General features: G+C 38.3%; 3 protein-coding genes across 3 annotated transcripts; 2 read left to right on the forward strand and 1 right to left on the reverse strand.

Annotated features, from left to right (window-relative positions):
• The first annotated feature begins 2,083 nt into the window (after positions 1-2,083).
• LOC135125103 (uncharacterized) lies at positions 2,084-5,130 on the forward strand. The gene is made up of 2 exons (XM_064050445.1): positions 2,084-2,375; positions 2,672-5,130. The coding sequence occupies exon 2, from the start codon at positions 2,755-2,757 to the stop codon at positions 5,050-5,052; it is 2,298 nt and encodes a 765-aa protein (XP_063906515.1). The 5' UTR covers positions 2,084-2,375; positions 2,672-2,754; the 3' UTR covers positions 5,053-5,130.
• An 18-nt stretch (positions 5,131-5,148) lies between these two features.
• On the reverse strand, positions 5,149-5,971 carry LOC135125105 (U3 small nucleolar ribonucleoprotein protein IMP3). Its single transcript, XM_064050448.1, has 4 exons — positions 5,744-5,971; positions 5,484-5,695; positions 5,257-5,432; positions 5,149-5,204 (listed from the first exon to the last, which is right to left on the reverse strand). Exons 1-4 carry the CDS (start codon positions 5,878-5,880, stop codon positions 5,184-5,186), a joined length of 546 nt encoding a protein of 181 aa, XP_063906518.1. The 5' UTR covers positions 5,881-5,971; the 3' UTR covers positions 5,149-5,183.
• Positions 5,972-6,135: 164 nt separating this feature from the next.
• Positions 6,136-8,759, forward strand: LOC135125104 (serine/threonine-protein kinase GL21140). Its single transcript, XM_064050447.1, has 8 exons — positions 6,136-6,783; positions 6,830-7,054; positions 7,196-7,467; positions 7,615-7,858; positions 7,909-8,029; positions 8,076-8,221; positions 8,273-8,419; positions 8,475-8,759. The coding sequence occupies exons 1-8, from the start codon at positions 6,457-6,459 to the stop codon at positions 8,736-8,738; spliced, it is 1,746 nt and encodes a 581-aa protein (XP_063906517.1). The 5' UTR covers positions 6,136-6,456; the 3' UTR covers positions 8,739-8,759.
• Positions 8,760-16,019: the final 7,260 nt, after the last annotated feature.

Here is a 16,019-nt window from a genome sequence, read left to right on the forward strand (position 1 = left end):
TTGTGCATGTACATGTGATAATATAAATACAATAGAATTTGTTCTTATTAATCAGTGGCGACAACGCAACGGTTGACCAAAAAGCGCAAATCCGACCCTGACTAAGCCAATCCACGTGACCTTGCTGACATTCAGCGATTTAGGGGAAAAGTGCCTAAAATGATCCCCTCAGGTCAAATGATCCCCATCAATTGTAAGAAAATTTGTGGCTCCATCTACCAAACATAACTGTCATTTGATTAAGCGCTCTGTAATTAGTACCTTCTGAAAGTTTCATGGCGTTCTGCGTATTCTGCACAGTTTTGTGCCAAAATATGTAAAATAAGCACCTCCGATCTAAGGTAAGATGTATTTTAAAAGTCCATTACTTCCATTTGAAAGGTCTTATAGCGATGGTAGTTGTTTTGACAGAATTAGATACATTTCAGTCGTAGGTTAGTTATGATCTTTTTATCGCATGTAAAAATTGAAGGTTAGTTTACAATTTTTGAATGCGAATATGCTACCTAAGGCGAAATGATCCCTTTTTCTCGAGGCAAAATGATCCCGGATCATTGGGCGGGGCTAGTACCTGCTAAGATAGGACTGATTTTTGCAAATCATATACCCTCTAAGAAAAGAGAGGGTGGGTGGGCGGGGCTAGTACCTGCTAAGATAAGACTGATTTTTGCAGATGACATATCCTCTAACCCCGCCCACCTACTCTTTATTTTCTTTGAGGGAATACCATTTGCCAATATCAGTTTTATCTTAGCAAGTACTAACCCCACCCACCCGCCCATTATTTTCTTACAAAGTATGTTATTTGCCAATATCAGCCTTATCTTGCCAAGCACTAGCTCGGCCCATCCGCCCTTTATCTTGTTACAGGGCTAGTACCTAATAAGATAAGACTGATTTTCGCAAATGACATATCCTCCAAGAAAAGAGAGGGTGGGTGGGCGGGGCTACTACCTGCTAAGATAAGACTGATTTTTGCAGATGACATATCCTCTAACCCCGCCCACCCACCCTTTAGTTTCTTCGAGGGAATACCATTTGCCAATACCAGTTTTATCTTAGCAGTTACTAGCCCCACCCACCTACTACCTGCTAAAATAAAACTGATTTTCGCAAATGAAATACCCTTCTAAGAGAGGAGAGGGAGGGTGGGTGGAGCTAGTACCTCTTAAGACGGGGAAATTTAAATAATTTAAAAGAATTTTAGGGATTTTCGTGTTCTATTTTTGGGAAATTCTCAGTCTTAAGAGGTACTAATCCCAGTCACCCGCCGTCACTTTTCTTAAAGGGTATCTCATTTGCCAAAACCAGTTTTATATTAGCAAGTATTAGCCCCACCCACCCACCTTCTCTTTTCTTAGAGGGTATATCATTTGCCAAATTCAGTTTTATCTTAGCAGTTAGTAGACCCGCCCACCCGCCCTCTCTTTTCTTAAAGGCTATATCATTTGCCAAATTCAGTCTTATCTTAGCACTTACTAACCCCACCCACCCACCTTCTTTTTTCTTAGAGTGTATGTCATTTGCCAAATTCAGTTTTATCTTAGCAGTTACTAGTCCCACCCGCCCACCCTCTCTTTGCTTAGAGGGTATATCATTTGCCAAATTCAGTATTATCCTAGCAGTTACTAGCCCCACCCACCCACCCTCTCTTTTCTTAGAGGGTATATCATTTGCCAAATTCAGTTTTATCTTAGCAGGTAGTAGGCCCGCCCACCCGCCCTCTCTTTTCTTGGAGGGTATCCCATTTGGCAAAATTAGTCTTATCTTAGCACGTACTGATGACGAAAGTATTGTCTCAAACTCTTCCAGAAATTATACACCCCGTATTTTCGGTGCTTTTCAAACTTTTTTTGTTTATTTTTTTTAAGAATTTATTTTTTTGTTAATTTTTGAAATAAAATATTTATCAGTTATGTCATGATTTGATTTTTCTTGTTGATGCTGTCCCCTTATGGTCAAAATTCAAAGGGATCATTATGCCCATGCCGACGGATCATTTTACCTATGGGGATGCCTAAAATGATCCTTTTGTAAGGTCCTGGAAAAAAGTTAATAACTTTTTTTATAATTATCGAATCACCAATTGGCTTATACTGTTACCTAGATAAATCAATGTTCTTACAAATAATGCTACAGTTTTACATTAATAATAATAATTTGTATTTTTTAAAGAATTTCTCCCTTAGGGGGATCATTTTAGGCACCTTTCCCCTACATATTCGATAATCAGCTGTTCAGAAAAACACGTCGAAATAAGTTATTCAAATTATTTACCTGGGAAGTACTGGCTTGTGGTGCCAAGTTTAATTGAGGTTATGTACAGCCACGTACAGTCCCGCAACCTACCAATTATGACATAACTTCATCCGCAGGTAACTAGATTTGATACATATATTTTAACACTAATAAGATTATGGACAAGAATGTACTTATTACAATAAAAGCGTATAAAATTTAGTAAAAAAATATTAGTTATTAGTGATCGATCAAAACAAGGTCAAATTTAATAAACAAAATTCTTCTGTTATGACAAAGGATATATTAAAACTAAACAATAATCTAGCGGATTCATGTGTGTATCGTGGAGTCAATTTTTCAGAACTACTTAAATGCATATCTATTATTCAGCGCTTCTTTCGCATTAAGTCAATATATTCCCCGTTTCCAGGAAAAAATGCCCTCCCGGTGTTCGCATTCCACTACACTCTGATAAGTGATAAAACACCTTGATTCGCTCAGTCTGAGTACACGATGGCTAAAAGTCACGTTTCTTTCAAAGATTACGAACGCCAAATAAAAGTTCCGTTCGTCATCTACGCCCATTTTGACTCCATCCAAATAAAAAAAAGCAAGACACAAATCATCCACCAACCGTGCGGATTCGGATATTCAGTCAAGTGCTCCTTCGACGACACTTTCACCAAATATGAAGAGTACGTCGGTGAAGACAGTCCGCGTGTGTTTTGGAAAAAACTCCAAGCTGAAGTGGAAGACATCTCGGAAAAACTGTCCCGAAAAATTGCCCGACGGGTGTTCAACGACGAGGAAAAACGCCTCTTCGGGATGATCTCCCACTGCCACTTCTGTGGAAAAGTGCTAGGTGAAGACAAATTTGAAGATTTTTATCCGCCGACGGGGGAGTTCGTAGGGGCTGTTCACGAGAAGTGTCTTCAGAAACCGAAAGTCCCGAACTTCGTACCCGTCATCATGTACAAGTTAGGCAAGTACGGTGGTCACTTTCTACTAAACGCGTTAAGCGAAGCGGAAATGAAAGAGGTGTTCGAAGTAGGGAACAACCAAGGTTTTCAGAGGAAACTTCGCACCATGATGGTGAAATTTGTCGACGTGATGCAGTTCGTGGGTAAGAAAATCTACTGGAGAGATATGGAGGCGTTCATAGACGATGCGAACAAACGCAGGCTGAGTGGAATGTTTCGCGACAAAAGTGCGTTCGATTTGGTGAAAACGAAGATCCGTTTTCCGTACTGCTACATAGATGGGTTTGACAAGTTCGAGCATTCGTTGCCCAACATAGTGGGGTTTTTCGACCAACTGCACGACGACGAGATTTCGGACGAAGAGTACCAAAGGTGCGTCGATATTTGGGAGCATTTTGGTTGCAACACCATGACGGATTATTTTCGTGTGTATCTAAAATCGAGTACTTGTCTTTTGGAGGATTTTTTTGAAAATTTTCGGTGTTTATTTTTGGATAAGTACCACTTGGATGTGGCTCACTATTACACAATAGCGAGTTTTTCCTGGGATTCGATGATGAAGTACAACGGGGTTGAAGCGGAGTTGTTACAAGACAAAGACATGATCAGTTTTATTAAAAACAATATTCGTGGTGGAGTTTCACAGTGTAGCAAAAGACATGCCAAAGCAAACAACAAATATTGCGATTACGACAAGACAAAACCGCCGTCTTTTATCGTGTATTTGGATGCTAATAATTTAGGGGGTTGGGCGATGTCCCAAAATCTTCCATTTTCCGATTTTACTTGGTTGAAGATGTCCGAAATTCAACTGATAGCGGATAATATTACAAACCTTGACGAGAACAACGAATATGGCTATATTTTTGAAGTGGACTTAGAGTATCCAAAGGAACTCCACGAGCCCCACAACGACTTTCCTTTTTGTTGTCAGCGCTTGTTCGTACCACCTCCGCCGACTTCGCCTGATCGCACCAAAGAAAACTCAGTACTTAGTTTTTACAAGAAACAAAAATACGTAATAGACTACAGAATGTTGAAGCAGTGTCTGCAAAACCGTCTAGTACTAACCAAAATCCATCGAGTTTTGAGATTCAGACAGTGCAAATGGCTGGAACCTTACATGACCTACAACACGACTCTACGAGCTGCAGCTGAAAACGATTTCGAAAAACAACTCTACAAACTCCTCAACAATTCCGTCTATGGAAAAACCATCCAGAAATCGAGCACCGACAAACCCATTCATGCAGGGTTCAGTATCGTCGAACTATCGAAGGCGTTCTTGTACGATTTTCACTACAACCACATGCTCCCTAGATACAAAAACAACATCGACCTCCTGTATACAGACACCGATAGTTTGGTATACGAAATCCGCACTTTTGACTTCTACGAAGATCTTAAATCCGACCCGGGTCTCTTGAGTCTGATGGACACTTCAAACCTACCCAGTCGGTGGAATATTCCATCCAAGAACAAAAAAGTAGCCGGTAAAATGAAGGACGAATACGACGGGAAAATCATTCGGGAGTTTTTTGGAGTCGGTTCCAAGGTGTACTTTCTGGACGTCGACGGAAAAGAAGTGAAGAAAGCGGGAGGAATGAAGGACTACGTCAAAGCAAAGTACATTCACAGAGAGGACTACGAAAAGTGTGTTCTATATGATAAGAAAATTAGTCGTGGTGTGTGGGACACATCCACCGAAAAACACGTAGTGCAAACAAAGAAAACCAGGAAGGTTATGTTATCACCAGGTGACAGGAAAAGGTGTGTGTTGCCGGATAAAGTAAACACGCGCGCTTGGGGCTACGATTGTTCCCAGACCTAATGCGCGCGCAGTAATTACTTTGTAATAAAGATTTTTTACAATTTGTATCATCAGTCTTATTTATTTCGTTCAGTCAAGGTAAAAATAATACCACACTTTAACAAAAATAATTTATTAAAATCACAGCAATCTCATAGAATAAAGTCGTCCCGCTGCAACAAAAATAACAGTCATAACTGGTCTCCTACTCAAAATTGCACCTACCATTCCATTGTACTCCAACACATGTTGCTTAATCTTGGAATTATCCACCCACGTAACAAAATCTTCCAAGGTCCTTGTAACCAGTAACGCTGGATCTTTTACCAACTCGGGTCCCACTCTCACGTGTCCCTGTTCAATTAATTTCGTCGCGCCTTTTATACTCTCAGCCATTTTATCTAAAAATTTGTAACATCACCCTGACTCGTCAAAAGCAACCAAATACTCACTTCGAACCATGACCACCGCCAACCGCCTCCTGCAAAAACACGACGCCGTCACCTTCTCAGCCAAACTCAAGTCCCACCGGGTGGGTATTAAACCCATCTGGTACAGTTTTTCCAACAACTGTGCACTTTTTTCAGTGCGGAACGGATTTTTCGCATCCACTTCTTTAATTTTTCGGGCTATTTCTCTAACATTACGTGCTAGTTTATTGTACCTAAAATTATCAATCAATTTTAACCGGGATTAAGCGACATAACCTCACTTTGTGTAGTCCTCGCGTTTCTGGATGTGGTATTTCTTCAACACTTTCACTTCATGCAAGTTATTATCAACCTCCCACGATATAAAGTCGACTTTTTTGAGCAGTTTCTGCTCGTGGTATTTCAATTTCCGCACCATTTCCGCGAATTGAGGGTTGTTATTTTTATTGACATTCAATACGCATCGATGACTTTGACAGACATTGGTGCCAACGACGTGTGTCAACTGTGGTTATGTTATTACTCGCGAATTGCCACATTTGTGTCTTAATTAACACGCAGAGGTACTTTCTGGAAATAAATTGTGTTTTTTTGTCGAAACGGACGTTCGTTTTGTTTTTTTCGTAATTAGTTTCGACGGTGTGGATGCGTCATTCGAGCCGTCAAGTTACCGTCCTGCGCAATAAATCCCATCCCTCCTACTTGCCGAAAAGAGGTTATTACCTTTTTAACCGTAAAAACAGTTACTTTAGCCTAAAATTCACTTTTTCTACAATGAGATTATAGTTTGATTGTTTTGTGTGCGAACCGTGTCTTAAAAACACCAGTGCTCCCGTTAAAACCTCGCGTTGGTTCGACTTTATTGTAGTTTCAGTGACAGCTGGCAAATAGGCGGTACCAGTTTGTAAGTTTTCTAGAAGAACGGACCCATTGATTAAACACCCACGATGTTGCGATGATTTCCACGAAATAAAACAAGGATCTAAGGTACACCATGTCGAAAAACAACATCAGTGGCTCCCGAAGTGTCTCTTCCACCAGCTGCAACAGCATAGTCTCTGACTACGAAATTATCGACAATGGGCTAGAAGATTTGAACTTGAGCAAAAGCCGGCCTTCGTCCACGTCGCGGACGCAGAAGGCGAAACGAATCAGGTTCTACCACAACGGGAATAAGTTTTTTAATGGGGTTGTCATCCCGGTGGCCCCCGAGAGGTACAGATCGTTTGATAGTTTAACGACGGAGTTGACGTCGATTCTGACGAAGAGTGTGACGTTGCCGAGCGGCGTGCGAAACATTTTCTCGATGGAGGGGAAAAAAGTATTTTTTTTTAATTGTGTTGAAAGTGTTCTATGGTGTTTTGTAGGTGTGCAGTTTGGATGACCTGGAAGACGGGAAAGAGTATGTTTGTAGTGGGAAAGGGGAGCTCTTCAAACGTATAGAGTACACGAAAACGGACACGCTGAAGACTAAAAGACTGCCCAATTCAAAGTTTTCTCATATCACTTCATACACTCCGAGAATTATACCTCCAGACTGTGTTCGCCCTCGGATAGTTACGTTAATTAGAAATGGCATCAAACCCAGAAAGGTAAGAATAAGTCAGAGTAATTAAGCCAAACAAATCAGTCGTAATTTAAATTAATTTAATTCGCCTAATTAATTAATTACATAACGGAAAACCGGGTGATGGTCATAGAAAAAATGATGAATGAATTTTTTTTCCTAACAGATCCAGCGTTTGCTCTTGAACAAGCGTAACTCATCGAGTATGGAACAAGTCCTAAGTGCATTAACCGAAGCTGCCCAGTTAGATTCCGGCGCTGTCCGCAAAGTATTTACGCTTTCCGGGCAACCCGCCACCGAATTGGCTCAGTTCTTCGCGTCCGAAGATGTTTTCTTTGTTTACGGCAACGAAAGATTCTCTCAAGACGATTTCGAGTTGGAGTTCGAAGAGAGTAAAGCAATACAGCAATACAAGAAAACTCCTGGCCTTAAAAATGGGTAGGTGTTAATTTTTTGCGTCGATTTTTTCTACGGCCGCAATCAAGAGTGAAGTTTTGTCGGTTTTTGTGGCGAAAATGCACTCGTGAAGCAGAGGTCGTAGAAAAAGTGTGCGTGTGGTTGTGGAGTAATGTAACTTTTTCAAAGTGCTGGACCTAAACCCAAAATGCCGAAGAAGGAGTTGAATCGGACGTACGAATCTTCGGAGAGTTTGCTGCGGAAGTTAAGCGAAGACAATAACATTATTTTGCCGCTTTCGTTGAGGCAGAAGTACGTGGTGGGGAGGATGATAGGAGATGGTAATTTCGCGGTGGTGAGGTTGTGCAAAAGTACGAATTCTGAGGAAGAGTTTGCGTTAAAAATTATAGATAAATCAAAGTGTAAAGGAAAGGTAATTTTTTGATTCAAAGACGAAACGACACACCGCCATTTTGTTTCCAGGAGGATATGATAGAGAATGAAGTCAAGATCTTGAGACAGGTCTGCCATCCTAATATTATGTCACTAATAGCTGAACAAGATACTAAAACAATGTTATATTTAGTGTGCGAATACGTTAAAGGTGGGTACTTCGTAGCGATTCCCCTCGTCTCAATTTTCGGTTTTAGGTGGCGATCTCTTCGACGCCATTACAGTTGCTCAAAAATTCTCCGAAGAACAAGCGGCGCTGATGATTAACCATTTAGTATCAGCTCTTGCATACTTACATAACCTTAATATCGTCCATCGTGACGTGAAACCAGAAAACCTACTGGTACTTTTTTAAAGTAGTACCATTTTATTTTGACTTGTTTGTGTGTCGTAGGTCGAATTTGAAGGAGAAAGGATCAGGTTGCTGAAATTGGGCGATTTTGGCCTAGCTTGCGAAGTAACAAGACCTTTGTTCACGGTTTGTGGTACTCCGACGTATGTGGCGCCTGAAATACTTGCCGAATCGGGATACGGCTTAAAGGTACTTGTTTAGCGATTCCCCTCTTCATGCTCGTAATGACTTGTCGCTATTATAGATTGATGTGTGGGCGGCCGGAGTGATCCTATACATCCTCCTGTGTGGCTATCCGCCTTTCGTTAGCCAGGATAACGACCAGGAAAAGCTCTTCGATTGTATCTTGTCCGGCCAGTACGACTTTCCGGACGAGTACTGGAAAGACGTTTCGGCTTTAGCTAAAGAGCTTATTCAAAACATGCTTCAGCTTGCGCCGGAGTTGCGTTTTTCGGCAGAAGACGTGCTCGATCACCCTTGGTTAAGTATAGCAATCGAGGATCAATAAAGTTGCGCTTATTCCTGAGAATTATGTACAAATTTATTTAAGTACCGGTTCTGACAAGTTGTGTACGAGTCCATCCTTTCACACGCCAATTTTTGACACGATTCGTTTTATTCGCACAGTTGCATTGAGGTGGTACCTATAGGATGTAAGCGAATGGGGTCGCTTAGCAGTGGTTGCTAAGTGACGTCATTCGCAGCGTATGTAGAAATTTTGCCGGAAAAGCTTTGGTTAATTAAAATGATATGCATCCAAAGTTTGATTAGATGGTCTGGAAAGTTAGAAAAGCGTTTGAACAGCTCCCCTTTTCCACTGCAAAAGTACTCTTTCCCGTCTTCTAGGGCATCCAAACTGCACACCTACAAAACCCCATAGAACACTTTCAACACAACATAACAAAAAGAAGCCTATGTTAGAAAGGATGTCAGATTTTATATCGCGCCAATTATGCATTTTAATTAACCAAAGCTTTGGTTAATTAAAATGCATATCATTTTAATTAACCAAAGCTTTTACGGAAAAATTTCGTTTTGTGATTATGAAAGCGTTTTTTAAAAAAAGCTTTTGAAAAAAAAAGGATTTATACCAAAGTGCATTTTGTAAGATTTTTTCATGGTTCTGGTGATGATTGGCTTGTAGTTTTGTGGCTTTCTACGACTTTAACGAGTTTATACAAAAAGTTTGATTAGATGGTCTGAAAAGTTAGAAAAGCGTAACTGATTTACATACCAGGGTACCAGAATCCGTTTTATTGTAACGCTATCATACTTTTTTTGTTATTGTTCCTAACCATTACGCATCTTAGGGAGTTAGAAGCCATTATTTATTTTTATTTCATCTCCTAAGTAGGTAACATAACAAAAAGAAGCCTAGTGAGTTTTTGTATATTTTAGAAAGTATGTCAGATTTTATATTGCGCCAATTATTTAACAGTCGCTAAAGTATTATTTATTGATAAATTTATTTTATAGTCCCGTTGTTTTAGGGTGCTGAGTAATAAAGTATTTAGTTTCAAAAGTGTCTACTTTTTTAGACTTTTTGTAGAAGATTATATTTTAGTGTAAATAAATTATTTCAGTAGTAAAAAGTGTTTTTTTACTTAATTCGTCTTAACACGAAACTGAGTTTTGAAAGTACTTTAAATAAGACGACGAAAAACCACCCGCTCTCAGTTTCACCCCATTTTCACCTCCAAGTTCGCTTCGTGTACCCACTTATCCCGTAACGTGACTTCGGGACTTCCGATTTTTCAGGAGCAAAAAACCGCGTTATCAGCGCAAGTCCTGCAAGGGCCAAAGGAAAACAGGCGTTCTTCGAGCAGTCTCGTGGCGTCAGTTACCTGATACGTGTGCGTCCATGCGTAGTCCAGGTGGCGGCGGTAACGTATCGGGGGTGTACGGAAAAAGGGTGGCTCGCATGAGTGGCGTGTTCGAGTGTTTGGTGTTGTGAGGTGCTTACTTGACGGGGCCACGTGCTGGGAGCTCATGCTGTTTGTAAACAAACTCGTATGTTATTATTTTTTACTTTTTCCAACGATAATAATTATTGTTGCGGGAATATTGCACGCATAATATCGTGACGAGGGTTTAAAAACGCACATACGTGTCGGGCGAAAATCACTTTTTGCCTGACGAAATTTTTAAATTTTAATTAACAAATTACATAATTTATTTTTGCGGTAAAATTCTTGGGCGAAGTTTAAAAAATTGAGGGTTATGCAACACACAATACGCACATTTTTCCGATGATTGTATGTAATACAATAATGAACATAGCAGGCTTTGTTTTAATGTCAACTGATGACACTTGATCTATGTGAATGTCAGTTGATTTTCGATTTTGTGCATACAGGGTGTTTAAATAGAAAAAAGTGGTAATAACTGTGTTTTGTTATAATGTGCTGCTTGTGTCTCACTGAACACTATCGGAACGGTAATAAACAATTTTCGGCGGATGAAAAATACACAGTGTGTAAAACGAATAAACTCACGAATGACGAAATGAAGGAAATTTCTTTCGTTGGCAACAACTGGCGAAGCTCGGTTTCGTCATGAAGTTCCCGAATTGTTTTCCTCTTCGTTTCATTGACTCGCGTCGCTTCATGGATGTGCAGATCGAAGATCTGGAGAATATTCTTGAGGATTCGAAGAAACACAAGATCAAGGAGGAGTTTCGCGGGAAGAAGGAGTTCGATTTGATGAAGAAGCGGACGTGTTTTCCGTTTTACTACAAGGATAGTTTCAAGAAGTTTTCGGATGTAAATGTAAATTTGTAAAAATATGACGGACTCATGAATCACAAGTACAGGAGTATGTTATTTTATAAAATTTAAATAGTATTTACTATGGAATATTTTGAGGTCAGGTCATCAAATTGTTGATGGGGACAATTTGACAAATTTAGGTTACCATTTTACCATCTAATATCAACACAGGTGACAGACTATAGACGATAGAGAGGCAAACGAAAACGGGAGACCCACCGTTTCATACTGTATGAGCATGAAAGGTCGAGAAAACATGAAAGTAGCCATTCAGCGGTGGCCCCTATTACCATTCTTCCTTATGTTCTACGCTCGGGAAGCAAAAATCGCCGCAAAAGAGAAGGGGTGGGTGGGTGGGGCCAACTTTTACTTTACTTTATTTGATTCTAATATGATGGCCACTTCTTATTTTTGAACTAAAGAAAATCAGTTATTAAAAAGGAGGGAAATGGGACAACAAAAATGTCAGAGCATGGGATTTTGCAGCTTCAAAGTTCAATTGTAAAATCACGACGGATTCATGAGTTACAAGTACAGGAGAATTTTGAGGTGACGTTTTTAAATTGTTGGTGGGGTCGTTTAAACAAATTTTGGTTAGCGTTATATCTTCTTCACGATATTCCTAAAATACGTGTAAAATTTGACAACAATCAGTTTCGTAGTTTCGGAGGTCCTCTGTTTAATAAAAATCGACACAGACGACACACAGTAGACGATAGACAAACGAAAACGGGAGACCTAGTGTTTCATACTCTAGGGGCATGAAAGGTCGAGAAAATATGAAAGTAGCCATTCACCGAGTGGCCCCTATTACAATCTATCCTTACCTTTTATGCTCGGGAAGTAAAAATCGCCACAAGATTGGGGCCAATTTTCCCTTTATTTTATTGACTGATTTGTTTTTATTATTTTAAGTTGCTCGACAAAAATTTTCTCGTGCTTATTTAATAATCGATTTTACAAAGACAAATTTTTTTCTAAATTTGTTGTTCAAGAACTTCATCTACGATTTCCACTACAAGAAGATGTTCTCTAGATACAGAAACACAATCAACCTTCGAACGGACGAATGACCACTTTTATATTTTCTCGACGTTTAATGACCCCTACAGTACAAAAAAAGTAGTCTCTTGTTTTCGTCTGTCTGTCTGTCTGGTGTCCGTATCCATTTTTATTAGCCACTTAATCTCCGAAACTGCTGGACCAATTGTTGTCAAACTTTGTATGTATATTAAAAATATCATTTATAGATGGTTAAATGCTGACTAAAATGTTCGCAGTTAATTTTAGCTTTTGAGCTTTCAGTGTTTTATTTTTTACAAATTTGAAAAAGTCTTGAGTGCCCCAGTGTTTGGGTACCCATGGTGTATTATTTTTGGGGGCCCATGGAGATTTTTTTTGTAAATTATTTATCACAATTTTGGGGGACTTTGGTGTTCTAGTTTTGGAAAATTCTGAGCTGACCGGTTTTTGAGTCAATTTTAGGACCCCGGTTTTTTTTTGAAAAAATTAAAACAATCTTGAGGTTCTAGGTATTCCTATTTGGAAAGAATTCGAAAGTGCTTTGGAGCCTCTAGTGTCTTCTTATATTAATTTAATTCCATTTGCTAGAGGATATATCATTTGCCAAAGTCACTCTTACCTTAACAGATACTAGCCCCGCCCACCCACCCTCTCTTTTCTTAGAGGATATGTCATTTGCCAAAATCAGTCTTATCTTAGCAGATACTAGCCCCGCCCACCCACCCACTCTTTTTTTAAAGGATATGTCATTTGCCAAAATCAGTTTTATCTTGGCTAGTACTGGCTACACCAGAAATCCAAGGTTCCCCCCAAAAAAAGGTATTGGGACTCGCAAAAATCTTTTAAATCTTTTAAAAAAGGCACTAGGTACGCCAAGGTTTATTTAATTCTTCAAAAAAGACAATAGGAACTCCAAGATGCTTTCAAATTCTTAAAAAAAACTGATAAATGTTTAGTCTAAAAATCTTTTTTAATCTCTTTCAAAAATAAAACACAAGAGACATTCTTTTAAATCCTTGAAAAAGGACACTAGGAACCCCCAAAGCTCTTTTAAACTTTACATTAAGAAAAATTGTAATTCCAAGATTCTTTTAATTAAACAAAAAAACACCACAGGCTCCTAAATTTTTTATTTTTTATTTTTTTTTTAAAGTAATAGGGTCCCTAAGATTCTCTATTTTTTTTTTCAAAAACAATCTACTAAGGACCCCCAAATTTTCTTTAAACTTTTTGTAAAAAACCACCATGGCCCCTCTAAGATGTTTTCACTTAAAAAAAAGATAGTTGAGACCCTAAAATCCTTCCAATTCTTTTCCAAATGAATACACCAAGGGTCTCCAAGTTTATTTTAATTTTTTTCAAAGTCAGTACATCAAGAGCTCCCAAGATTATTTTAAATTCTTAAAAAAACAATTTAAATCTTTTTCAGAAAAAATCACACCAAGGACTCCCAAAATTCTCTTAAATTAAATTTTTTTCAAAGAAATATAGTAGGAATCCCAAGATTCTTTCAATTTTTTTCAAAAACAATCCAGCAAAGGCCCCATTTTTTTTTTAATCTTTTTCAAAGCAAAACATGGTAGAGATTCTAAGATTCTTTCAAATTTTTTCAAAAGGAATACACCATGGGGTCCAAATTTCTTTTAATTTTTTTTATAATGTGGTACACCATGGACTCCTAAGATTTTTTAAACCCTTTAAAAAAGGCATTAGATACTCCAAAGGTTTTTTAATTCTTCAAAAAAAGGCGCTAGCAAGTTCCAGGTCCTTTTAAATTCTTCAAAAAAGACTCAATGAGTCCAGGATGCTTTCAAACTCTTAAAAAAAAAAAACGAAAAATGTTTCCAAAAATTTTTTAATCTCTTTCAAAAACAAAACATCAGAGATTTTCACACATTTTTGCAACAAAAAGATAAGTTGGGACCCTAAAATTCTTCCAGATTTAAAGAAAAATAATACCTCAAGGGCCACCAACTTTCTTTTAATTTTTTTCAAAATCAATACCTCAAGGGCTTCTAAAACTGATTTAAATTCTTAAAAAAAAGTCACTAGGAACTCCCGGATCCTTTTAAACTTTTCAAAAAAAAAAACACTCGCTACCCCAAAAATCTTTCAAATTCTTAAAAAAACACAATAAAGGTTTCTAATTATATTTTAAGCTAGCCCCAATTTTTTTAAAAAACTTGAAATTTAATTACCTGCTAAGATAGACTAATTTTGGCAAATGACATACCCTATAAGCAAAGAGAGGGTGAGTAGGCGGGTCTAGTACCTGCTAAGATAAAACTGATTTTGGTAAATGAGATACCCTCTAAGGGAAAAGAGGGCGGGTGGGCGGGGCTAGTATCTGCTAAGATAAAACTGATTCAGCAATTGTGGGGCGGAGCCTAACTGGAAAATCGATATTTCCTTATACTTCCATGTTTTAAGTTTCATGTTATGAAAAAGTCTACACATATTAAAACAAAAAGGTCAAATGTAGCCCCGCCCACCCGCCCTATCTCATTTGTGATGATTTCTTTTTATTCGTCGTGAGCCAAGGGGGCGGAGCTTAACTGCAAAATACTTATTTCCTTACAAGAAAGTAAAAACATGTTTTTGAGAATCGTGTTTTTCAAAGAATCCTATGTATATTAAGAAAAAGAAGCAAAATATTAACCCCGCCCACCCACCCAATCTCAATTGTGGTGATTTTTCTATTCTTGGAAACTTAAAAGACGTTTAAAATGGTAAATTTTTGTAGGGAAATATGGATTTTGCAATTAGGCTCCGCCTCTATGTCTAGCAACGAATGAAAACTTCATTACTACATATTTAGATCAGGGCAGGTATGGGTGGAGTCTAATATTTGGCTCTAATTCTTTCTTAATATACATAACATTCTCTGAACAACACACTACTCAAAAACATCTTGTTAATTTCTCGTAGAGAAATAAGAATTTTGCAATTAAGCTCCGCCCCCTTGGCTCACGACGAATAAAGAGAAATCATCACAAGTGAGATAGGGCGGGTGGGTGGGGCTTATATTGTGCCTTTTTTTTCTTAATATACATAGCCATCTTTTCACAACAAGATACTTCAAACTTAATCAAAATGTTACTTTTTGCAAGCAAATATGGATTTTGCAATTATGGGTCGGAGCTTAATTGCAAAGTCGATATTTCTTTATACAAATTTTCCATTCTAAACATGTTTTGTTTTTTTTTGAAAATTTAAAACAATCTTGAGGTTCTAGGTATTCGTATTTGAAAAGAATTTAAAAGTGCTTTGAAGCCTCTAGTGTCTTTTTTTATAATATTTTTTTTTTATTTTTTGGTATACGTCATTTAAGTCATATCTCATTTTCCAAAATCAGTCTTATCTTGTTAGCAAATACTAGGCCCAACCACCCACCCTCTCTTTTATTAGAGGGTATGTCATTTGCCAAAATCAATTTTTCTTATCAAGTACCAGCCCCGCCCACCCCTCTCTCTTTTCTTAAAGGATATGTCATTTGTCAAAATCATTTTTATCTTGGCTAGTACTGGCTAAAATAAAACTGACTGCGGCAAATTACAAACCTTCTAAGACAATATAGGGCGGGGCTAGTACTTGTTAACGTAAGACTGATTTTGGTAAATGCCATATTCTTTAAAAAATAAAGGGTGGTGGCGCTAGTATTCGCTAAGACAAGACTGATTGTGCAAATGATATACCTTCTAAGAAAATAGAGGGTGGGTGGGCGGGCTGGTACTTGATAAGAAAAGACTGATTTTGGTAAGTGACATATCTTCCAAGAAAATAACGGGTGGGTGGGCGGGGCTAAAACTTGCTACGATAGAACTGAACAATATTAAGAGTAGTCACTGGAATGACGAAGGGGTGGGTGGGCGGGGCAACTGTTTGCTCATAAAACTAGAAAAAAGCTAAACTTCACTAACTTTTACAAAAAAATGATCAAAATTTGGATAATTCGGGAGTGTGTTGGAGCAAAAATAGTAATAATAAAACGCTAGAAG

Source organism: Zophobas morio, unplaced genomic scaffold, assembly GCF_036711695.1.
Source record: "Zophobas morio isolate AGI-343-1 ecotype UQ-CSIRO unplaced genomic scaffold, CSIRO_AGI_Zmor_V1 ptg000008l, whole genome shotgun sequence".
Classification (NCBI taxonomy): domain Eukaryota; kingdom Metazoa; phylum Arthropoda; class Insecta; order Coleoptera; family Tenebrionidae; genus Zophobas; species Zophobas morio.

What these genes read in the sequence shown, in the direction of transcription:
- LOC135125103 (XM_064050445.1), top strand. Translation starts at nt 2,755, where the DNA reads ATGGCTAAAAGTCACGTTTCTTTCAAAGATTACGAACGCCAAATAAAA.
- LOC135125105 (XM_064050448.1), bottom strand. Translation starts at nt 5,880, where the DNA reads ATGGTGCGGAAATTGAAATACCACGAGCAGAAACTGCTCAAAAAAGTC. An exon ending in GGCGGTGGTCATGGTTCGAA is followed by an intron (nt 5,433 to 5,483) that starts GTGAGTATTTGG and finishes ACAAATTTTTAG; the next exon opens with ATAAAATGGCTGAGAGTATA. An exon ending in TGTTGGAGTACAATGGAATG is followed by an intron (nt 5,205 to 5,256) that starts GTAGGTGCAATT and finishes TTTTTGTTGCAG; the next exon opens with CGGGACGACTTTATTCTATG.
- LOC135125104 (XM_064050447.1), top strand. Translation starts at nt 6,457, where the DNA reads ATGTCGAAAAACAACATCAGTGGCTCCCGAAGTGTCTCTTCCACCAGC. An exon ending in ATGGCATCAAACCCAGAAAG is followed by an intron (nt 7,055 to 7,195) that starts GTAAGAATAAGT and finishes TTTTCCTAACAG; the next exon opens with ATCCAGCGTTTGCTCTTGAA. An exon ending in TGAAACCAGAAAACCTACTG is followed by an intron (nt 8,222 to 8,272) that starts GTACTTTTTTAA and finishes TGTGTGTCGTAG; the next exon opens with GTCGAATTTGAAGGAGAAAG.